This window comes from Macaca nemestrina, chromosome X (genome assembly GCF_043159975.1).
Source record: "Macaca nemestrina isolate mMacNem1 chromosome X, mMacNem.hap1, whole genome shotgun sequence".
In the NCBI taxonomy this organism is placed as follows: domain Eukaryota; kingdom Metazoa; phylum Chordata; class Mammalia; order Primates; family Cercopithecidae; genus Macaca; species Macaca nemestrina.
The window spans coordinates 19,801,048-19,826,685 of NC_092145.1; the positions used below are offsets into that span (position 1 = coordinate 19,801,048).

The 25,638-nt window shown below is 40.6% G+C and overlaps 1 protein-coding gene across 2 annotated transcripts in view; it reads right to left on the reverse strand.

The window, feature by feature from the left end:
- The window catches only part of LOC105481379 (solute carrier family 9 member A6), a 63,091-nt gene that overhangs the window by 14,651 nt on the left and 22,802 nt on the right, over nt 1–25,638 (reverse strand). Inside the window, exons 7-14 of one of the 2 annotated variants that reach the window (XM_011740929.3) lie at nt 22,833–22,974; nt 20,388–20,493; nt 20,006–20,094; nt 16,340–16,453; nt 10,097–10,208; nt 8,271–8,424; nt 3,748–3,837; nt 2,561–2,591 (exon numbers count right to left, since the gene is read on the reverse strand). In XM_011740929.3, the coding sequence (XP_011739231.1) occupies nt 2,561–2,591; nt 3,748–3,837; nt 8,271–8,424; nt 10,097–10,208; nt 16,340–16,453; nt 20,006–20,094; nt 20,388–20,493; nt 22,833–22,974 (838 nt within the window). The remainder of the gene's footprint in view (nt 1–2,560; nt 2,592–3,747; nt 3,838–8,270; nt 8,425–10,096; nt 10,209–16,339; nt 16,454–20,005; nt 20,095–20,387; nt 20,494–22,832; nt 22,975–25,638) is intronic. The other variant, XM_011740931.3, reaches the window with a different exon arrangement.

Sequence of the window (25,638 nt, forward strand, 5' to 3'; positions counted from 1 at the left end):
AGGAGAAACTAACACAGCAAGTAGGCGTCTCCTAAAAGTTTCCAAAAATATAAACTGTGTCTTTATTTGTAATGTGGTGCAGTCAGCAGTTGGGCAGTTAGGCAATCTGCTTCCAGTCCCAGCTTATTGACATTAAGTAGTTTAAGGAAGTCCCTTTCTCTCTCTGGGCTCGAATTTCTTTATGTATAAAAACATGATGAGGTTTAGAGAATCCTGAAGGTCCTTTCCAGTGCTCATGTTCTATGGTTCCATAATCTTCTTTTCTAAAAGCACATAATTTAGGCCAGACACAGTGGCTCATGCCTGTAATCCCAACACTTTGGGAAGCCGAGGCGGGTGTATCGCTTGAGGTCAGGAGTTCGAGTCCAGCCTGACCAACATGGCAAAACCCCATCTCTACGAAAAACACACCAAAAAAATGAGCCAGGCATGGTGGCAGGCACCTATAGTCTCAGCTACCTGGAAGGGTGAGGCAAGAGAATTGCCTGAATCCGGGAGGTGGAGGTTGCAGTAAGCTGAGATCGTGCCACTGCACTCTAGCATGGCCGACAGAGTGAAACTTCATCTCAGTAAGTAAATAAACAAATAAGCAAGCAAGCAAGCAAGCAAGCATAGAGTTTAGATTCTGGGTTTTGGTTTCTTCCTGTCCTTCCTAATGCTCAAAATAAATTTCTCTCTCCCTCAACGTGTCATGTGTCATATATCAACTTATAAACAACACAAAAATGTTTGGAAACACTGTATGGGCTTACAAAAGCTGAAGAACACCTGCAATTCCTTTCACATCATTAGAAGTATCTTTGTGTGCCTCCACCTCTTGAAAAGCAACATTTCACCATCCCTCACCACATGAACACCTGTACATCCCACCCCCACACACTCCACACTTAGTATAATGTTCCTCTGCGCTTTCTGGTGGACATTCAAAATATTAAAGAAACAATATAACCAAGACAGCCACAGGGTTTTTGTTTTCTTTTAATTTTGTTTTTGTTTTTCGAGACAGTCTCTCGCACTGTTGCCCAGGTTGGAGTACAGTGGCACGATCTCAGCTCACTGTAACCTCCACCTCCCGGGTTGAAGTGATTCTCCTGCCTCAGTTTCCTGAGTAGCACCCACCACCACGCCCAGCTAATTTCTGTATTTTTAGCAGAGACAGGGTTTCGCCATGTTGGCCAGGCTGGTCTCGAACTCCTGACTCGCCATGTTGGCCCTGCTGGTCTCAAACTCCTGACCTCAGGTGATTCACTCACCTTGGCCTCCCAATGTGCTGGGATTACAGGCATGAGCCACCATGCCAGGCCCAGCCGTAGAGTTTTGAAGGTAAGGGAAAAAAAAACAGTTCTTTGTTCTGTATGTCATGACTGGCACTCACCTACCTGGCTCTCTCCCTGTTACTCCTTTTCCATTTCTCCTCTGTGGTTACAGAGGTGACACAGCTGGTGGAGACTTGTACAGAGAGCGATCGAGCATTTGTCTTTTGAACGGCATGATTAACTTTATTCTTGTTTTGACACAGGGAGAAGGCACTGAGGAGTTATTACTCCTTGGACATTACCCCAGGAGCCTGGCATCATGGGAATTTATCCAGCTTGGTTTTTACAAGTATGTCAAGCCCATGGAATTCTACTTTAAGGATCTGATCACAAGAGGCAAGTACTTACTATATCTCATACATACATTCACACTCATCACTCAACAGCTAACAAAATTAGCATTTAGGAAATGAATCTGACAAATGTTTTTTTTAACCTCACCCTGAAGACAAATATACTGACTGGGGTTTGTTTCAGACAAGAAAAAAACTGTGTTTTGAAAGAGATGCTTTCCATGTTCAAAAATCTAATTTCTGTGATTTCTCATCTAATGTCTATATGGAGGCATATATTCAATGGTGCTCAGAAGCGATTGAAAAACAGATGGAAAATACCAGACAAGGGTGGTCAGTCTAGAGAGGGCAGCGAGTTACAATGCATTCAGTCCAACGGGCTCAAGTTCATAGCAACAACTGAGAAACTGACACAACAGAAGGAAGGAAGCAAGGAAACGTGGCCAAGGCTGAGGGGCAAGGTAAGAAAGTGCGTTCCCCTGAGCAGGCAGGGAAGACTGGTTGAAGACTCAAAAGCTTCTAGGCAGTTCTCTAGGGCAGCTGCTGGTCATCCAATTTGAAAGTTACACAGGAAGAGCAGCTGGAGTGGGGCTTACATCAGAGACAAGGCTTCATGCGCAAACAAAAGTGGAAAAAGCCTCCCCGTGCCAGAGGAGTCACTCGAAAACCCAGAAGTCCTTAAGAGACTGCTCTCCTCTGGGGCAAAAGCCCAGGCAGGATGGCCCAGAGACATGAAAGCTGTCGCCCTTGATAACCACACACTATGGCACTGTGGCAAACTTGGTTTTGTCTCTATGGAGCAGTGAGAAAAGCCAGGAATGATGTCAGTTAAAAGCTGAGGCAAAGAGGACAGGATCTAAATAGAAGGATGAAGTTTACAGTAGGTTGTTTTCTTTCCAAATGACTGCACATTTGATAGAAATGCCAGGAACAACAAAAACGCATATTTACCAAGTGTTCTTGGTCTGAATCAACACCAACCCTAAAGGAGAAACACAAAGAGCAAATGAGATTTGGAAGCCAAAAAATGGTCTACTCACACATGTACATTGTCAGGCAACCACTTTTCTCAACACAGAAGCTATGGAATGGTTAATGTTTTCTTGCTTCTCTATGGCTGTTGATGCAGATTTTTGGCTCCTGCCACTTTCCTTAGCAACAGCTTGGATTCTAAGGCAAGCGGGGTGTACCCATGATTCTCTTCCTGCAATCTTACTTACCAGTTTCAGAAAAAAAATAGCATTTTCTTCTCTGAATATAGGTCCATTCGAAGCAGAATCAGAGAGAGCAGCACTGCCCCAGTTGCTAAATAAGAATTACTGGGTAGCTCCAAAAACAAGGCTGGCACAGTGCAATTCACCTCGCAGCTCTCATGGCAACATTCTGTTTCGATGACTGAAGAGAGGGTCCAATTACAGGTTTTTCATAGGCTAATGGATAGACATTAGCCTTGCTTCTTCACAATTCTTTTTTTATCTGGTTAAAATTCCTGCTTTCTGTATCCCAGGGAAAAGCTTCATTACAAAGTTCTCTGGCTTCTCTCTATTCCCTAAACACGGGCACTCACCAACTCTGTTCACTCCTCCTCTAAATGCTCTCTCAAGTCTTCTCTCCTGTCCATCCCAACTGCTCAAGGGCAGCCCTCATCCTGAGGCTCATGGGCTCTGTCATGGAAGCTTTTTCAGCTGCCAGGCTCTCCCTGAGAGTCAGCTGTCGCCAGCATAGAGCTTACTGTGTTACTCCCTTGACAAAGGACTCTGAGAGTGGCTTACAACCCAGAGGGTCAAGTCTGAAGTCCTTTGTGGGGCATTCAAGACGCTCTACAAACTAGCATCCTCACCCCACTCCAATCTACTTTTCCATCCTCATTTTCCATCATTCTCTTCTACATGCCCCATTCTAGCCATACCTGCCTGCTCCTCTCCCCAAATCCATCCTCTCCTGAGCCTCCCATGCCATTGCTCATGCTGTTCTCTCCAGCTGCAATGTGCTTTCCCTCATTTTTAACGTGTTTTTCAAGTTCCAAAGCAACCTTTCTATGACCCCTTCAAGCAGAATCATTTTTTCCTCTGTGCATCTGCAGCACTTTCTACAGTCCTTTGTTATGATACTTAGCACAGTAGAGTATAGTTATTTACCTGTCAGTCTCCCCAAAAAGACTGTGAGCTCCTTGAGGGTAAAGGCCATGTCTCAATTCATCTCTGTATGCCCAGAGTCTAGCACAGTACCTGACACACAATAGGTGCTCAAATGTTTATTGATTAAATTAACTACTACAGACAACACAGAAAAAAAAAGCAGTACTAGAAGCTGTAGCAGTAGCATCCCAGAACACAAATAACACTGAAGGGAGAAAATGATGCAAGGCTGCATCTGGAAAGCAAGGGAATCATGGTCAAGGACTTGAAAACAGATCGCTATGACCAGATTCATAATTCAAAGAATGGCTCATTTTTCCTTTGTTAAAATGGCCAGGAGCTGTTTAACATCTTCTCAGTCACATTAGACTCTAACCACATTTATGCATCTCGAGTGACATCTAGTGGTCTTGAAGATAGCACACTTGCAATACTCAGAGGGTACATTATCAGAAGCTAAGTCAATGTAATAAACATTTATAGAGCACTTATTATTTGCCAGGCACTGTACTAGGCACAGGGCATAGAAATGAATTAAACATGGCCCCTGCCATCAAGGAACTCACAGACTAGTGGGGGAAACCGACACAACTAGGGCATAATCCCTAAGGGCTTCTATCAGGGAGCTCTGGCTTCAAATCTGGACTTGGCTGCTTTCTAGCTGTGTGAACTCAGTCAAGTGATACAGTCCTATAAATCATCACTTTATCACCTGGAAAATGAGGCTAATATCCACCACACAGAGTTGCTGCAAGGATTTAATGAAAAAATGTATGAAAAGGTTTTAAAAGAGTATCTGAAACATTAACTAAGTGGTAGCTCTTATAACAATATTATTACAAGACTGAATAAAATAAGTTCTACAATTGGAGAGGCCCAATGTTGCACCAACAGAAGAGTGGTTCTGAGGGAAAAGAACAGGGGGAAAAGGAGGTGGCACTTAAGCTGTGTCATTTACTAACAGCGAAAGAGCATTCCAGGCAGAGGGAACAGTATGAGCAAAGGCTCAGAGACACAGAAGTGCAAAGGATGTGTAGTAAATGATAGAGAGCCAAATGTGACTGTCACAAACTATGCGAAAGGACATGGGAATAGCTGGCTGTTTCAAATTTACTGAGGATCCACTGTCCACATGACAGCTAAAGTGAACCTTTTACACTGTAAATGACTTCATGTCACTCCCTTGCTTTAAAATCCTCCAGGATTTCCTATTGTATTTTAAAATCCAAATCCCTTACCATGTTCCACAAAACTTTGTATTAGGGGTCCACAAACTACAGCCTACGGGCCACATCAGTACCTCTTCTGTTTTGTAAATAATAAAGTTTTACTGGGATACAACCATGCCAATTGATTTACGTATTGTCTAGGGCTGCTTTTACACTAGAGTTGAGTAGCTGAGACAGACTGTATGGCCTCTAAAGCCTGACATATTTACTCTCTGGCCCTTGACAGTAAAAGTTGGCAGACCTCTGCTTCCATAGGATTTTGCCAACCTCACTTCCTACCTACCCTTCAGTCACTATACTCCAGCCATGAGAGCTTTTTTCCTGTTCATTCAACAGGCCAAGTTTGCCCCTGCCTCACGACTTCTGTAACTTGCTCTTCCCTCTGCCTAGACTGCTCTTCTTCCTGATAACTGTTTAACTGGCAACATCTAGTCACGCAGGTAAGACTGAACTCAAACGTAACCTCTTAGAGAAACCATCCCTGGCCTCCCTGTATAAAATACATACCCATCCCCAGTCACTATCACAGTACCTTGCCCGATTCCCAACATAGCATTTAATATCATCTACAGTTGTCAGGTTCATTTATGTGTTACTAGTTTATTGTCTGTCTTCTCTCACTAAAGTTTAGATGTTATGAGTCTAGGAACCTTCTCTATCTTATTATGATCACTGTGCTTCTCTAGAGCAGGATTTCTTAACCCTAGCATTACTGATATTCTGGCCTAGATAATTCTCTGTTGGCAGGTGGTGAGGGTTGGTGAGGAGCCTGTCCTATGCATTGTAGCATGTTAAGCAGCATCCTTGGCCTCTACTCACTAGATGCCAGCAGCAGCTCCCTCTTCCAGTTGTGACAACCAAAAATGTCTCCATAAAGTGCCAAATGTCCCTTGCGGGGAGGGGGGGCAAAAGTATCCTTAAGAAGCACTGAGGCTGGGCGAGGTGGCTCATACCTGTAATCCCGACACTGAGGCAGGCAAATCACTTGAGGTCAGGAGTTTGAGACCAGCCTGGCCAACATGGTGAAATCCCATCTCTACTAAAAATACAAAAATTAACCAGGCGTGGTGGTGCATGCATGTAGTCCCAGCTACTTAGGAGACTGATGGAGGAGAACTGCTTGAACCTGGGAAGTGGAGGTAATGAGCCAAGATTGCACCACTGCACTCCAGCCTGAGCAACAGAGCAAGACTCTGTCTCCAAAAAAAAAAAAAAAAAAAAAAAAAAAAAAGAACCACTGAGTTGTAACCTACAGTGCCCGGCACATGGCTGGTGTTCTGTAAATGTTTATCAAATGAATGAATAAAAGGTATATTTGAAATGCTGTGCTAAGAACTTTACAGATACTAGCTCACTGAATCCTTACAACAACCCAAGGAGGTAGGTACTATAACATACATGTTACAGATGAGGAAACTGAGGCTTTAAAAGGTTAAAGAACTTGCCTAAGATCACAGAATTCGTCAATGAAGGGGCAAGAAGTCAAAGCCAAGTCTAAGTCTGCATGAATCTTAAACTTTCAGGACTTAGCAGTGCCCTTAAAACTGTACTAGACAAATTTGGGGGGAGGAAAGAGAAGCTTAAAATACAGCCCCTGTTCACGAACAGGCCAAGAATAATACCAATAAAACAAGAAAACAATAAGAAGTAACCTAAGACTATAAGACAGTATTATAATTAAGTGACAAACTGTTACAGGACAGGCACTATGCTGCCAAAGAGCTTTGACAGCTAGTGATGTAGATTAAATTTTGTGTGAGTAGGTTTTTTTTTTTTTTTTTTTTTGTCTTTTCTTTTTGGGAAGATGGTAAGCATAGATATTTTGTTTGGTTTGTTCTTACATTTAATTTTGTTATCCTTAGGAAAATGAGGGAAAGTCTTCATCTACAAGCTCTTGAGAAAAGAAAGGAACTGTGTCCTTTCAAAATGTACCATGCCCATTGTTTGATGAAATTAATTTCTAAAAGAAATTAAGAAAGACTGGAGGCTCCTCTGCCTGCCATTTAATTATCCAGATGACCCTGAACAACTCAGAACCTTTCTAAGCCTCTATTTCATCACTTGTGAAATGGAGTTATCACGTTTGGATAAATATGTAAAATGTACTTAACACAATGCCCAGCACATAGTAAGTGTTCAATAAATGCCAGGTCCTCCCTAAAGTAGTAATTAAGGTTATAAGAATATTGTGTATTTTGTACTATGCACAATAAAAGCACAGAAATTATAAGGGATTTGAATAGTAAAGAGAAATTAAGACAATAACAACAACATTCAAAGTGTGATTTAGGGCTGGCTGGTTTTTAGAATGTTTTTAAAAAGGCATAATAGAATTTAAAAAATGGAGGACAGGATCTATAAAGTGTGAAATACTGTTTTCTCTAATGAGCCCTATGTATTCTGGAAGCTTGGTCGCTCTTAATGTCTATGAAGTTTCAGCCAAACACAGAACTAAAATCTACAAAGGCTTTAGCAGCATAGGCTGCTGTATCCATGGAAACAAATGCAGAACTCTTGAGATACAAGGGAGCTTTCAAATTGAATACATTAACTGGTACACATTCAAGACTAAGACCTCACGATCTTGGCTTTGGATTGTTAGGTTAAAAACAGTGCTGATGAGAAAAATGATAATATCTAGTAGTGATTAGGGTTGGGGTAAACTGCACTGTCTCATACATTGCAGGTAGAAGGCAAATTTTTTATCTGACCTGGTGATACTGATCAAAAGCCTTAAATATATACATATCCTTTTGAGCAAGCAATTTCATTTCTAGACATGCATTCAAAGAAATAATCAGACAAGTACACAGTGGTGTATACATTTAAGAATGTTCACACTGTTAATGGTAATAGTAATAGCAAAATCCTCAAATTGTAATGGTAATAGCAAAATCCTAGAAACAATACAAAAGCCCAACAACAGGGATTTGAGTAAATAAATCAGGATATATGCAGCCATTAAAACAATGATGTAAACATATTTACAATGTAAATGTCCATGCTATTTTACATTTAAAAATGAGGCTACAAGAGTACCTTTAGTATTGCCCCTTTTTGTCAAAAATACATATCATATATAGCAAAAGGTCTGGAAAGATATCCCTCGAAGTGTTAACAATGAATTTTTCTTTTGCGTATATATTTTCCTTTTTCTGTACTACATACTACATATTTTTTAAAAGGAAAAAATTAAACATTACAGATTCACCAAAGCTTAAAAATTGAAAATGGGCAGAAAAATAAACCAAATTAAAATTTAATCTTAAAATGAGGTCTCCAGTTAGTACTTACCTGATATGCAAGCATGACAGCATTGCAGTGGTGCCACCTCCAAATACCCACACGGTAAAAAACACAATCAGAAGCGTGGTGCTGAACATCATTTGCCGTGCGTAAGTGGCAGTATCTCGAATGGCCAAGGCAAATGCCATTGCACCACGAAGGCCTACAGGGGAACAGAAAAGGTATTTCTTCAATAACTCATTACCAATGCAAGCTTCATAAATTCAGAGCAATAAAGTGCATTCTAAAAACTTAGAAGCATGTGAACAAATATGCAGTAAATGTTAACATACTTAAATATGTATACGCTGCGCAAGGTGGCTCACACCTGTAATCAGCACTTTGGGAGGCCGAGGTGGGCAGATCACCTGAGGTCAGGAGTTCAAGACCAGCCTGGTCAACATGCTGAAACCCCATCTCTACCAAAAATACAAAAATCAGCCGGGCATGGTGGCACACGCCTGTAATCCCAGCTACTCGGGAGGCCGAGGCAGAATTGCTTGAACCAGGGAGGCAGAAGTTACGGTGAGCCAAGATCGTACCACTGCACTCCACCTGGGTGACAGAGCAAGACTCTATCTCGAAAAAAAAAAAAAAAAAAAAGTACAAATAGAAATAGAACTTGTATATGTTACTGACATGTACTGATGTTTTAATAATTTTTTAAAATTCATTTTTTATTTACAAACAGTAAAATTCACTCTTTTTGGTCCATAGCCACATGAGTTTTGGCAAATTAATAGAGGTGTGTGTGACTACTACTATAATCAAGACACAGAATGGTTTAAACATCCCTCCCCCAGTGAAATTTCTTTGTGTTACCCTTTTTTAGTCTAACCTCTTGTCACTCCATCAAACCCCTGGCAACCACTGATGCATTCCCCATCGCTATGACTTTGTCTTTTTGCGAATGTCACGTAAAGGGAATCACACAGCAGGTAACCTTTCAAGACTGGCTTCTTGCACTTAGCATAATGCCTCTGAGATTCATCCATGCTGTATGGGTAAATTGTTTGTTCTTTTTAGTGCACAGTAGTATTCCATAGCATGGATGTAATCACAGTTTGATTAGCTATTTGCGCATTGAGAGACAGACAAGTGGGTTGTTTCCAGGTTTTGGCAATTATGAAAAGAACTGCCATAAACATTCACCTCCAGGTTTTTGTTTGAAAATGACTTCATCTTTATCTTTCTCACTTTCTATGACATAATTCTAAACCAAGGATTTGGAACCAGAATATGAAAAATTCCCACAGAAGGGAATGGGACCAAAAAAAAAAAAAAATATATATATATATATGTGTGTGTGTGTGTGTATGTATATACATATTATATTGTCCCATAAAATATATGTATATACATATATATAAAATATATACATATATATATTTTCTATTCAAGGATGCAACTTCAATGTTTAAAGGAGTATTATAGGTCAGGCACGGTGGCTCATGCCTATAATCCTAGCACTTTGAAAGGCCAAGGTGGGTGGATTACTTGAGGTCAGGAGTTCGTGACCAGCCTGGCCAACATGGTGAAACCCCATCTCTACTAAAAATACAAAAATTAGCCAGGCATATTGGTAATCCCAGCTACTCGGGAGGCTAAGGCACGAGAATTGCTTGAACCTGGGAGGCAGAGGTTACAGTGAGCCAAGATGGTGCCACTGCACTATAGCCTGGGTGACAGAGTGAAACAGTGTCTCTAAATAAATAAATAATATAAAAATAAAGGAGTATTATATGACCAGCATAACATCTCAGTGTTACATCAAGCTGGCATACGCATTGTGAATGGTCGCTTGAGGTGGGCAAGAGAAGAAAGTTATAACTTACCAGCAAACATCATCATATGTTGAAAATTTGATCCAATCTTACTTCTTCTACCTAAATTAAGTAAGAGGGACAAGGGGTAAATATTGGCAGCTCTTCCCAAGAAAATAGCAACCTAAAATTATTAATAGGTTAAGGATCATTTCATTTTACTATTAATATTATTTAGACTATACATTCAAGATGGTGAAAGACTATTTTAGGGAACTCAGTTTCTAACACACAGTCTTTTGGTTCCATTGTCTAACATAGCACTGTCCAACAGAACTTTCTGCAACAATGGAAGTTTTCTATATCTGCACTGTCCAATTTGGTGAGCACCTGAAATGTGGCTAGAGTGACCAAGGAACTGAAAATTTATTTCATTTTAATTACTTCAAATTAAAATAATCACATTTGGCTAATTGCTACCAAATTGGACAGAGCAGGTGTAACATGCAGGAAATTTACTAGATTAAGAGAAACGTGTTTAAAAGCGGAGTTTCTTTACTATACTTCTAAGATTATTAATAGAACAGGTTAATTCACCTTCATTGTTAGTGTTGGTAGGAAAAAGAGCAATGCTGAGAAAACTTCCCCTTCCTTCCTCAGAATAAAGAAAAGTGCAGCTGAATCACCACCTCATAGCACTAAAATGGCTGCCAGACCCACTGTACTCCACTGAGTTTATACTTCCAACTTGCTTCAAAGGGAAAGTTTAATGTGAATTCAGACTGGTTTTAACTAGAAACCAATTTTAGTATCTTTTTCTCCAGTTTGCTGTCTATAGGACTCCTACTTTATGATGGCAATTTTTATTTCAGGAGTCATGATACAGTCTCCACCTCGTTTCCTGAGAAAAATATAAGGGAAAATTTAAGATTAAAAACAAAATAAGGCCATGTGCAGTGGCTCACACTTGTCATCCCAGTACTTTGGGAGGCCGGGGCGGAAGGACAGCTTGAGGCCAGGAGTTCAAGACCAGCCTGGCCATCATGGCAAAAACCTGTCTCTATTAAAAATACAAAAATGAGCTGGGCATGGTGGTGTACACCTGTAATCCCAGCTATTCCAGTGGCTGAAGCACGAGAATTGCTTGAACACAGGACGCAGAGGCTGCAGTGAGCTGAGATTGTGCCACTGCACTCCAGCCTGGGTGACAGAGTGAGACCCTGTCTCAATAACAAACAAATAAAAAAACAAGGTGGGGGGAATGGTGTTTGGTCTAAGTAACTTTGGAAAAGAATAGAATCTGTAAGACTAAAGGCAGAAGAACTGCACAAAAGCATTCTATGCTCATGACAAAGCTGTTTCCCATGGGAACACTGGTTAACAATTCTGATACTATTATACATGTATACTGAAACTGAACAATTAGGTAAACGAACGGCAAGTGGTGACAGCAAAGTTTCTTACTGTTAGAATGGGAGTTTACAGTTCAGAAAGGGGAGGAGGCCAGAATAATCCATGTGGTAATGGATTAAAGTTGGAGACATCAGTATGAACCCATATTGAGCTTAATAGAGATACACATGGTTATATGCAGAAATATGTATAGATATATATGCATATATGAGTTAGTGTATATTATATCTATGTATATGGATATATAGATATATAGATATATATAATTCCTTGCTCTGTCAGCTGAGAGAGCCTAGAAGCAAAGACACCAAGTAACACTGAGCACACCTAGTGCTCAGATTTTGATTTCTAATACTATTCTCCAACAAACGGAACCAGGAGTTCTTGGAGAAATGGCCAATTCTTGGGCTGAGCCAGAACAGATACAAGATGAGCCTGAAGCATCCTGTAGTTCCAGGGAGTAAGGAAGTACTCAAAAAAAAAAAAAAAAAAACAATTAAAAACAATGATGAGAATAAAAATTTAAAATGATGAGGCTATATCCAAGGCACACAGAAGAGCCTGCCAAAAGAGCTCTCAATGGCCAAGCTGGAACAGTTTGAGCAACAAAATAAAAAAAGTTGTATTATAACTCAGAGTATAAAATAAATATCAATGAATCCATATTGATATAAATAAATGACTGGGCTGGGTGCGGTGGCTCACGCCTGTAATTCCAACACTTTGGGAGGCTGAGACGTGTGGATCACTTGAGGTCAGGAGTTCGAGACCAGCATGGCCAACATGGCGAAACCCCGCCTCTACTGAAAATATAAAAATTAGCCAGGTGTGGTGGCGCATGCCTGTAATCTCAGCTCATGCCTATAATCTCAGCTACTCAGGAGGATGAGACAGGAGAATCACTTGAACCCAGGAGGTGGGGGTTGCAGTGAGCTGAGATCACGCCATTGCACTCCAGCCTGGGCAACAAGAGTGAAACTGTCTCAAATAATAATAATAATAATAATAATAATAATAATAAATGACTGAATAAAACAAATGAGGAATACATAAATCTCCTGTGTGAAAAATTCCAAATAATTTTGCTGATACTGTGTCCTCAAGGAGGTGGAACCTAACTCCCCATTCCTCAATCTTTGCTCATAGCAACTTCCTTCCAAGCAGTACAACATGGGGAGGGGAGGGGGGAAATGTGTAACTTTATAATGGATAAATCTGACAAACACTATCTTGACCAAGTGATTAAGACTATCATCAACATTATTAAGTATATACCCTTGATATAATGTCACGAGAATGGCATTTTACCTCTGTGGTCTTCCTCTCAAAGAACATGTAACTCCAGTCTAATCATGGGGAAAATATCAGACAAGTTCCAACTGCAGGACATTCTACAAAAGACATGGCTAGTACCCTTCAATACCGTCAAGGGTCACCAAAAACAAAGAACACATATGAGAAACTGTCACAGGCAGGCAGAGCCTAAGGGGACATGACAACTAAATGTAATGTGGTATCCTGGATGGGACCCTGGAATAGAGAAAGGACCTTAGGGAAAAACTACGGGAATCAGAATAAAGTTCGAACTTTAATTAGTAATATCAATATTAGTTCATTCATTGTGACAAATGTACCATGCTAATATGTTAATAATAGGGGAAACTGAGTGTGGGGCATATGAGAACTTTCTGTATTATATTCACAATTTTTCTGTAAACCTAAAACTATTCTAAAATCAAAAATTTTAAAAAGTGATTCCGGCCGGGCGCGGTGGCTCAGCCTGTAATCCCGGCACTTTGGGAGGCTGAGGCGGGTGGATCACGAGGTCAGGAGATCGAGACTATGGTGAAACCCCGTCTCTACTAAAAATACAAAAACTTAGCCAGGCACGGTGGCGGGCGCCTGTAGTCCCAGCTACTACTCGGGAGGCTGAGGCAGGAGAATGGCGTGAACCCGGGAGGCGGAGCTTGCAGTGAGCAAGATCGCGCCACGGCACTCCAGCCTGGGTGACAGAGGGAGACTCCATCTCACAAAAAAAAAAAAAAAAAAAAAAGTGATTCCCCAAAAAGAAAAGAAAACATAACCACTAAACATGTGGGCCAATGCGGCAGTGACTGCTAGTTCTCCCCAACATCTGTTCTTGCTTTCTTCCTTGGTAGTTGGCACTCCTCCCTTTCATCTTTATGCAGCCGTCCAGATAAAGTATATAACTCCTAGCCTTCCTTGTGAGTAGGTGTAATCAATGATGTTAAGTGGAAGGGACGTGTGCACATTCTGGGTCAAGCCCTTCAAGGCAACCGGCAGACAGGGGTGAGACACGTTGGATCACAAGAACAAGAGCAAGTCCCTAAGGATGTTAGCAACAATATTGCTTCAGTCCCTGATGACCGTATGGAGCAGAACTGCCATACCAGTTCAGATTTTTAGATAAGAAAGAAATTTCTATGCTGTTTAAACCTGGATTAGTTTGAGTCTTTTCACATGAAACCAAACCTATGTCCTAACTAATATAGCCAGAAATAGAGCAACTCTCTCCTGTTAAGAGGCCATTTTCATGGTAGGATTTTGTATTGAGGAATTTTAATTCCTAACAGACTCAGAAACCTATAGAGAATATTTAGCTTTGTTTCCAGATTAAGTATAGTGGATAGAGCCATTTGACTGTTCAAAATTTTCTCCAAGACTAGCAGGACATTAAGTTACTGATCTTGTGGTTGTCCTTCAGCTAAGATCTTCTCCTATTAACAGTACTTTATCTTTTTTGCCTAAAGTTCATTTGCAGACAAAGGCTCTGAAGAATGGTATTTCAATAATACTTCACTTTCTAACAGAGATCCTATCTAGAGTTTTAATTAAAAACAAAACAAAACAAAACAAAACTTCTGCTAATCTCTTTGGCAGAATCTTCATTCTGAGGTGAGGTTTTAAAATATTTCTTTTAAAAATTCCTTATTCAAACATTCCCACTGACCACAATTGCTCCTTCCATATTTTGTGTTCAACTATCCCACTCTGATCATTCCTCCATAGCACTGGGACCTTCAGTCCAAAGATCCCTATATTCTTTCCTGAAACAATGTCTTCTTTCCTCACTTCCCTTCTTACCATCATGTTAATAACACCTTTTAATGTTAAACATTAAATGAAGTGTTTAGATTGCATCAGTCATGTAATAACACTATGATCTCTTGTCCTTCTGTTTGCCTTGCACCCACTTGAAAAAACTCCAAACCTGGAAGGAGCCAACTATCTCTTTACTCCACGGTCACAGTAAGTACTGCTGGATAAAGTCATTCAACGGGGAAGACTGGTTCTACTGCTAATTCCTATTCCTCAAACACAATGGATCCCTAGTACTTCTCAGCAGTCCTGTTGAGTTTCTTTGGTTAACTTATTCTTCCAATCTCTACAACTATTTCACAAACCTGCACCTTCCTCAGAATCCCTATGATCTGTGTAAGCCATCCTCCAAGATAGTCCCTAACCATCCCTGCCTCTTAGTATTCACACCCTTGCGTAGTCCCCACCCACACTGTACCAGCTTGGTCGGTATAACCAATAGAATATTATGGAAGTGATGCTGGTATGTCTCTTCAAAGATTAGGTTACAAAAGGCATTTCAGCTTTCATTTTAGGGCTCTCTCAGCTCACTCAGTTTGGGGGAAGAAGCCATGGTGTAAGCTGCCCTATGGAGATATCCACGTGGAGAAGAATAGAAGCCTCTTGCTGACAGTGATGTGAGTTGAGTGAGCTTGCAGTGGATTCCCTGGCCCTAGTCAAGTCTTGAGAAGGTGCAGTCCCAGCCAAGAGCACAACTGCAACCTCTTGAGAGATCCTGGAGCCAGAACCACTCAGGTGAGCTGCTCCAGGATTCCCGACCCTCAGAAACTGTGTGAGATAATAACTGTCTGTTGTTTTAAGCTGATAAATTTAAGGTAATTTGTTACACAATAGACAACTCCCCATCTTACTCTCAGCAGATGATCTCACCTCCTACTTAACAGATAAACATAGAAGCCATCAGAGAGGAGCTCCATCTTACAAATATGCCTTCATTTCTACATACCCTATCCTCTCCTGTAGTCATGGTAGAGTTGTCTCTCCTCCCAGTGAAGGCAAAATTTCTCTCTACATGCTTTGGATTTCATTCCTGCCTTCTCAAGAGGCTTTCACTATTGCCTCCTCTCTTTCATATACTCAGTTTCTTCCTTCCAATTGTTTTTTTTTTTTTTTTTTTTTTTTTTTTTTGAGGCAGGGTCTCCCTTTGTCACCCAGGCTGGAGTGCAGTGACCCAATCACGGCTCACTGCAGCCTCAAACTCCTGGGCTCAAGGGATCCTTCTACCTTACCCTCCCAAGTAGCTGGGACTACAGGCATGCACCACCATACCTGGCTAGTTTTTAAAATTTTGTTTGTAAAGATGGGGTCTTGCTACATTGCCCAGGCTGGGTTTTTTTTAAGACTCTTTGTATATATGCGATAGAAAGAGAGAGGGAGAGAAAGGGGTTGGGGAGGGAGAGAAAGAGAAGGAAAGTGGCCTCATTCAACGTTTCCTTATCTTTCACCTTCTGCCGTGTGGCATAGACTGCTAACTGTTCCCCAGTATCCAACCTCTCCTTCCCTGTAGTAATAAAGGGAAAACACTTATCTTTTGGGGTTGGCAGAACAGTGGGACACTTGTCTGTCATTTTAATCTGTCAACATTATTTGTGCAATAACCACAAATTGAAATAGAATATAACAAAATAAATATACTAGAAAAAAGAACTGGAATCCTTATGTGTTTTACTCAAAGGAAAACTGTATATATTTAAATGTATTCTTATGAACCACATACTCAAAACCCACATAAAAATCTCAATTAAAAATAGTTTTCATAATAAAACACATAACAAAGGATACAAATGCTCCTACTACAAATGTTGGGTTAAAGACATGGTTCTGGAAGGTGAACAGTGTCAGTCCCATGTAGGAGAAGATGAAATTCTCTGCCAAGAAATTGAGAAGCTCAAACAACTGAAACGAAATTGTAAAAGATTAGTCCAGTAAATAAAGTTACATAATTTGAAAGCATGAGTATTACTAAGATAATAAAACAGACACTCAAATAGATAAAGTTCATGCATACACACAAAATGTGTGGTTCAGAAGGGAGCAAATGTGGAGATGACATTTCTAGTCCTGCAGAAAAAGTCAGAAACGTTCCCCCCTCATTTCCCCTAATCAGCTTTCCTTCTCCAAAGCCCCATCTCCAATTACTCCTCTCCTCCTCCTCCAAACTGTCAGGTTTTTTTTTGAATGTTCCTTGTGTTCCTGCTACTGCCCTAGTCAAACTTTCATCACTTCCTACCCATGATGATGAAAAAGGACCTCTAACCATCCCTCATCCTCCAGCTCCCCCAAATCAGTGAATCTCTAAAACTGATAGTTTCAAGATACTTTCCTCTTGCAAGCTATAAGATTCAACTTTTTGATCCTGGCATAGAGTGCTTCGTGAGAACTCTCGTATTCCCGGCTTGCCCTGTGACTTCACTTTTTGCGTGGGTCTTACCCTTGTGTAGGGAGTAAGTATCCTACAGATAGGGCTTCCACATTGTGGAAGAGATCGATGTGTAGGATAGCAGAACTATCTGTGGGGAGAACTAAACCCTGCTGCCCGTCCGCCCCATCCCATTCACATCATAGCCTTGGCAAGGGTATATGATACTTGCTGAATGAAGTTAAGGCCCTTCATAATCTGGTGTCCCTCTGGCCACCAGTGTTATCTACAATGGCTTGTTACTATGAGCCCTCTGACACATAACAGAAAAGTGGTTAAGAAATGGGCTTAGGAATCAAAATGCCTAGGCTTTAGCCCTGTCTTCCCCTTTGCTGGCTGTGTGGCTTTGGGCAAGTTAGTTAATCTCTTTAAACCAGGGTTGCCTTATTACCCAAAAGTGAGAATAAAAATTAAAATAAGTAAACGTGTATTTAATTTTCTTTAAATTATTTAATATGCTATTATTACTACTTATTTATACTTAATGATAACAGTTATACCTTTTTCAGTTTTTACTGTGTGTCCAGTGTCCGACACCATACTAAGGACTTCATATGCATTATCTCGTTTTAATCCCGCAAAAACTCAGTGAGGTAGGTATTATTATTATCTCCATTTTCGAAGACGGCAAAACTGAAGCACAGAGAAGTTATGGAACTTGCTCCTGGTCACACAGCCAGCAAGTGGTAGAACCAGGATTTAAAACAATACAGAGACTCCAGAGTCCCGGCTTTACTTTGCAACACAGGGATCGGCAAACTTGCCCATGAATGGCCCGTGAATGGCCAGAAACATGAGAGGATTTGCAGGCCAAGAGGTCTCTGTCACAACTACTTCACTCTGCCAGTGGAGCACAAAAGTAGCCATAGACTACATATTTTAAAAAATGGGTGTGGCTGTGTGCCCAGAAAATCTTATTGGTGGACACGGAAATGTGAATTTCATATAACTGTCATGGGTCACAACATATTCTTCTTTTGATCTTTTGCCAATCAATTAAAAATGGATGGAAAGAAAAACATTCTTAGCTCATTGACTGGCAAGGGCCGGATGTGGCCTAAGGGCTGGAGTCCGCCACCCTCTGCTCTACACTTTACTGCCTTCTTTTTATTCCTGCCTTTATCTGTACTGCCTCCCCTAGGCCTTCCTGAATCTTCCCCATCCTTCTAAGGGTACTGTTTCTTCTAGGATAGCTTTCCAGATCCTCAAGCCTCAAACCATTTCCCCTACTTCTCTGATGTCTTCTATGACATATAATCTGAAGTACATAATCTAGGATTCCTATTCCTCATATTTTTTAAATGTACATAAGCTTCATATCACCAACAACACCGGAAGCTCTTACTCTGTTCCTGTTTACTATTGTTGCTTTTTGTTTCTTTGTTATTGAGACGGAGTCTTGCTCTGTAATCCAGGCTGGAGTGCAGTGGCACAATCTCAGTTCACTGTAACCTCTGCCTCCTGGGTTCAAGCGATTCTCCTGCCTCAGCCTCCTGAGTAGCTGGGAATATAGGCGCATGCTATTACATCCAGCTAATTTTTGTATTTTTAGTAGAGACAGGGTTTCACCATGTTGGCCAGGCTGGTCTCAAACTCCTGACCTCGGGTGATCCGCCCACTTCGGCCTCCCAAAATGTTGGGATTACAGGTGTGAGCCACAGCGCCCGGCCTGTTTTTTTTTTTTTTTTTTGAGACGGAGTCTTGCTCTGTAGCCCAGGCTGGAGTGCAGTGGCCGGATCTCAGCTCACTGCAAGCTCCGCCTCCCGGGTTTACGCCATTCTCCTGCCTCAGCCTCCCGAGTAGCTGGGACTACAGGCGCCCGCCACCTCGCCCGGCTAGTTTTTTGTATTTTTAGTAGAGACGGGGTTTCACCGTGTTAGCCAGGATGGTCTCGATCTCCTGACCTCGTGATCCGCCCGTCTCGGCCTCCCAAAGTGCTGGGATTACAGGCTTGAGCCACCGCGCCCGGCCGCCTGTTCTTGTTTTTTATTCCCCACCCATGACTTGGAAAAATGCTGACTCCCCTCCCACCCTGCCCCCCGCCAGCTGATTTTCTTCTCTTTACTTATTGCACTGAATTAATTTGTAAAAAAGATTTGTAGCCCTAATGTATACGCTTGGGGGAAAAAAGCCTAATCTCTTTTGAGGAGCTGGGGAAAAGCATAGGTCATAAACTTAATTTGTGGCTCCAGCAGGAAGAAGAAATACTGTTGCTCCTGCTTTTAGAACCACTCCTTTTCAGGCGAATCCCATAACCTTCTTGTCATTTGGCAAAATTTAAACCTGTTTCTCACTATAGCCATAGTCAAGTGTGTACCTGTTTCTATTCCAGATATTACATTTTGTTCATGTATTTGTCCTCTACACCTCCTAAGACTAGAAAATTCTATTCTATCTCCTTTATAATTCCCTTCAGATACCCTGCACAACTGATCATTCGGTACCAAATAAAACCAGACCACTGACTAGTCCCGACATTCCTGGAAACATAGTAGCTTTGCAGCACCTGAGCAAAGACTGAAGGAAGTTGATCTTCTTTTAGTAGGGCTAATCAGATCAGAAGTTAATCTTATCTACGTCATCTCTTAGAAGGTCTAGTAAGATCAGAAGTTAATCTTCTTTACGTCATCTCTTAATAGGTCTGGTCAGATCAGAAGTTAATCTTGTCTACGTCACACAACAGTAGTTCGAGTAAAACCAGAGTGAGCTTCCAAAACATTCCCCTATAAAGCCATTAAATTGGGAAAACACTGAGAGAAAGGGAAGCTACTCCACTGGTTATTGAAGCCACGATAATAAGAGTCTCTGGCTATTCTGCTGATCTATTTCCACCCTAAACGCTGTCACTCTTCAGTTTGCCAATCCCACCTACTTTTAGAGTCAAAGAAAGAGGAGCTGAAATGAGTAGATATCATCTTGAACAGATCAAAGACTTTTTTTTTTTTTTTTTTTTTTTTTTTTAGTAAAAAAGACTTCTGTTTTGCTGAAAGAAGGAAAAGTCTATTCACAAACTATAAAGTTCCTCTTACCTGTTTAGTTCTATGCTGAGACTCCGTGGACAAATTATTATATGTATAATGTGCTTGTGTGATGCCACAAAACAATACTGCAACCACACCTATAAAGACAACAAATTTCAAGTTCACATAAAAGGATGGTTCCCACCTTTTATACTGAGATTCTTTTTTCACAGTAGATTACAGGCTTTGTCTGGAAATTCTCATTTGTGACTTACTTTGTTAAGAGGAACCACTTCCACTGAAAATTTTTTTGATGTTCTAAAGTGACAACCTAAATCCCAACCATAATAAGTATGTTCAAATACTAATGGAGCTGATCCACTTGGAGCAAAATTGACTGGCAAAGTCACTCCTTTTAAGGGTTGACAATCAAAGGGAGCAAGTCACCTACCTGTGAAGCCCCATGCTTCAGCCAAGAGGAAGGTACTCCAGGACATCAAGAAGAACAGGCCTGTCTCCAACAACTGGAACTCCCGTAATTTGGTGAACTTTGTCACGTAAGACTGTTAAGGCTGGTAATGAGATCTTGTAACACAAAAGTGTGACTAGAAAGAAACGACAGTTTAAGCAAGGCAACCATGAAAGAAGGTTCTCTAGCTTCTCTAACACAAAAATCCCAGAATAAGGAGGTACCACCAGAGTGGGGAAACTTTTTAAATGAGCATCTCACTGAGGAGTCAGCTGCCTTCCCTTCAGTGAGGAAGCCTTACGGCTTAGCCACTCCAATTGTTTCATGGGTATCACATACCTTGCCAGAAACCATGCAGTAAAGGATGGACAGAGATGGGAATAACAGATCAGATCCATAACATGCCACCTCTATTAATCTGAGACCTAAAGCTAGACAGCTTCCATAATTGTAGCAATTTACATTTATAAAAATATATAATTTCCAAGAGAGTTTACACTAATTTGATCTGCTACCACCTCTGTGATATACAGCATTCATTCCATGATGAAGAAATTGAGGCACTTCACTCCCTTATACTAGTTGAACAACTATTTGTTAGCTGACGGTGGAAGGGCCTGTGCCAAGTTACGACCAATCTCAGGCTAGAATTTAGAGTCATTTCTACAGCTAGGCACTACAACAAAATGATTAACAAGACATATTCTCTCCCCTCAAGGAACTTGTAATGGGGAAGAGAGACTACCTGTCTTGGCATCACCTTCAGAACACTTTTTACTGCTGCTTTATGCCTCAGTTCACCTATAAAAAGCCATAAAAGAAGCCTCTTCCAGCACAAGGCTGGAGTATACCAACTAAGAATAAGATATCGGTTTTATACAGGTATCATAGAAGTTTTAGACTTGGAAACTTTTTTTTTTTTTTTTTTTTTTTTTTTTTTTGATTCGGAGTCTCGCACTGTCACCCAGGCTGGAGTGCAGTGGCACAATCTCGGCACACTGCAAGCTCCACCTCCTGGATTCACGCCATTCTCCCGCCTCAGCCTCCCAAGTAGCTGGGACTACAGGCGCCCACCACAACACCCGGCTAATTTTTTGTATTTTTAGTAGAGACAGGGTTTCACCGTGTTAGCCAGGATGGTCTCGATCTCCTGACCTTGTGATCCGCCTGCCTCGGCCTCCCAAAGTGCTGGGATTACAGGTGTGAGCCACGATGCTCGGTCTAGAGCTGGAAACTCTTTAGACATCATCTAGTCCCATTCCTCTTTCCTACCATCCCCACCCTCCACTTTCCTACACTGAGATCCAAAGAGGTGAAGTGTCAAAGCTTCTAGCATGTTTGTGTCTGCCACTATACTGAAAGCAGCAGGGAGGCAGGGGTCATGTTTGTCTTCTTTAGCTTTGATACACAGAGCACAGCACATATAGCAGGTGATCAAGGCATTCCTTCTGGCTTTTTGTTTTGGGTTGGGAGTTTATAACATGTTTTTAGGCCAGGCACGGTGGCTCATGACTGTAACCCCAGCACTTTAGGAGGCCGAGGTGGGTGGATCACCTGATGTCAGGAGTTCAAGACCAGCCTGGCCAACATGGTGAAACCCCATCTCCGCTAAAAATACAAAAAAACTTGCTGGGTGTGGTGTTGCACACCTGTAATCCCAGCTACTTGGGAGGCTGAGGCGGGGGAACTGCTTGAACCTGGGAGGCGGAGGTTGCAGTGAGCCGAGATCATGCCATTGCATTCCAGCCTGGGGGAAAGAGCAAGACTCTGTCTCAAAAAATAAATAAATAAATAAAAATAAAATTTGTTTTTATAGATTCAGGATGCACAAGTGCAGTTTTATGACATGGATGTATTGCATGGTGGTGAAGTCCAGGATAAAATGGCCTTTGCATGAACACAAGAATAACTTGACTAGTGGTAGTACCAGGACTACAACTCAGGTCCTTTGAGCTGCCCGTCCAGGGCTCTAGAGCACAAAGGTTAAAATCGGGAGAACTGAGATGAACTCTTACTTATCCTAACCAGGGAACCACCTTTTGTTCACTTGGCATCGCCGTTGTACATTTCCTATTTGTCCTATTAAAAAAAGAGCAAAAGACTGCCAGGCTGACCAGCAACACAGAACACCCAGAGGCTCTTTGGAATATGGCTACCTTTATAGTTATTTAATCTACAACTATAAAATTCACCCTCAAAGAGATACCATCTCTAATTATACGCTTGCAGTGAAAGTTTTAGGGCATGAAACCCTACACAGAACAATACAGTTCTTTTATGTTGCTTAATGTTTTCAAACCAAGTACTTAGTTATAAGATTAATAATTCTAACACAGTTCTAATCATAGAACTAAGAAAAACAATGGAATACAGCATTCGACTACTGCATTATGTTAACAAGAAAAGATAAATATAACAAAAGGATATTAAAGCTGTCACCACTCCAGTAGCAGCACCCATCGCAAAAGATCCACTGAAGATTCCAAGGAAGATTCCAATAGACTTGAACATCGCTGTGACATCAAAGGTGTGACTGTTGTCTCCAGCTGGCTGGTATGCCACTATTGAGCTACAGAAGAGAGACTGCTTTTACTTCTGGAAGCAACTTTTACTTAAAAAAAAAAAAAAAACATTATGTAGTATAGAGCTTGAAAGATGAAATTAGAGGGAGAAGAAAAAAAATGTTTTGATTGGAATTGCCAAAATAAGGACAAAATTACCCAAAAATCCTGCAATGTGTCTGGCTAGCAAGAAAACTTGGCTTTTCCTTAAATGTTAATTTCAGGAGGGTAGAACATTGTAAAATCCTCTATATGAAAATTGCACCAAGCTTTTTCCCCCATCCCCAAGATACTGTGCAGTATTATTCTTTTGTGATTCTATTTCAGAATTACTAGTACTGAGTGTCCGAAAGCCTTAACATACTAATGTGAACAAACTAATGAAAAATCCCACTTGTTTCCAGTAGAGGCATAAGAACATAAAGAACATTATTCAATACTCAACCCAGTCACATTTTGTTTTTCCTATGAGAAAAAAAGGTAACTGACAGACCCTTCCAACTTTCAGAATACCAGAATGGGCCAAATGCCTAATATCTATTCATTCACTGAAATGGACTATTATAGGAAAAAGCACTCGAAAGACCTCCCAAGGAATTAGAATCCACTCAACAGTACTTTCAGCATAACCAGCTGGATCTTCCACCTAAAGCTTCTGAAAGAAAGTCACTCTATACCAGGCCAAGACAGGCAATTATAGGAGATGCTCTCCATCTTGAACTCACAGTCCAAACCTGGTCTGAAAAAGCTTCTTTTATAACAGTTACCAACCCAGGAAATAGAAATGCCTGAGAAAATTGCTGTTGCCAGCAGGTCTCTGGCAACGGTGCTTACCGTTACTAAATCAGTTCTCATCTCAGTTAATTGAGACCAGCATTATAAAAAGTCCAGACTCAACAACATCATACAAATCACGTCAAAGAAAAGAAGGAAAAACACATTCCTAAAAATATAATGAATTCTCCCTGTGGTTGCTGCAATGTTTTTTTCTGATTCAAGGCTGAAAAATGTGTTTGCTATACCACGTACAAGTTCTTTTCATATCTCCCAGGTTAAAAAAAAAAAATCTAAGATCAAACTAAAATCTCCTAATTTGTACTTATTTTATTGAAATATAGCACTAATATTAATTTCTGATAATGGGATCCAGAAATTTCTGAGACTCACTCTAAATTGAAAATGTTAAACATTTACGTTTAAATGTGCAAAGTAACCACATCATTTTGGAGAGGATTTGATATCATTTTGATAAATATGAAATGGCCTTTAACATCAGGCTACCTTACCTACACATAAAGGGTCCTACTACCATGAACGAGACCTGATTCCATTATAACATGAAAATACAGTAGCTGGCTGGAGAAAAGAAAAAAATTGCTATACAACCTTCTTTTCCTTTGGTGGTATTTTTCAAAATGCTGTCTGGAACAAAGTATCTATGCTATGCCTCCTGAGGTTGCTTTCCCTGGATTAATTCACGTAAATTCAAGATTCACACGAATCATTATTTCATTCTTTAATCATTAAAATGTATAAGAACACATGGGAAACATGATGGGCTGAGAGCAGATGACAGGCTTGTTCTTTCTTAGGCAGACACTGGCCTCTGGATTGAAATTTTAACTCATCTTTTCCATATCAATTGATATTTTATCTTGAGGCAGTAACATTTTTTATGAATAGTTTTTTTTAAATCCTGAAAGTAATATAATGTACAGTTGAGGTGGAAAAATCTTCCCATCATTCCACTACCCTGATAGATCGATTTTATTTTCCTTCTGTATTCCTTTCCCCTCTTTGTGTTACATGCATGCTAATTCTTATTTAGCTGTAATCACAGTGAATGTGTGATTTTGAATTCTGCTTTTTTAACTGACAATGACATAAAAATATTCATAGTCTTGGCCGGACGCAGTGGCTCACTCCTGTAATCTCAGCACTTTGGGAGGCCGAGGTGGGCAGATCACCTGAGATGGGGGTTCAAGACCAGCCTGACCAACATGGAGAAACCCCGTCTCTACTAAAAATAAAAATACAAAATTAGCCGGGCGTGGTGGCGCATGCCTGTAATCCCAGCTACTTGGGAGGCTAAGGCAGGAGAATTGCTTGAACCCAGGAGGTGGAGGTTGCAGTGAGCTGAGATCACGCCATTGCACTCCAGCCTGGGCAATAAAAACAAAATTCCATCTAAAAAAAAAAAACATAGTCTTTATAACTACAGTTAAGACTTCACAATGGTCCAAATGGATATAGGACAATTTATTCAACCATTTCCTCATTGTTAGACATTAAAAGTTGCTTCTACTATTTTTGCTACTATAAATAACTGAAAGAACACCTTCTTGCTTTTTACATATTTTAGACTATTCCTTGCACTATATTTCTAAAAATAGACTATTACCATACCTATGGCTCATTTTACATGTTGCTCCACTGCCTTCCAAAAGGTCTCTGATACATTTTGGGAGGGAAATACGATAATATCTCCCAATTTTTTAAATGATCATACCCACTGACCTAGCAATTCTACTCCTAAAAAATTCCCTACAGAAATATTCACAGGGATTCACAAAGATTTACACATAAATATGCTCACTGCCATGCTAGTCATAATAATACAATATTAGAAAACACCAAATATTAATCAATCAATAGGGGATTGGAGAGGTAAA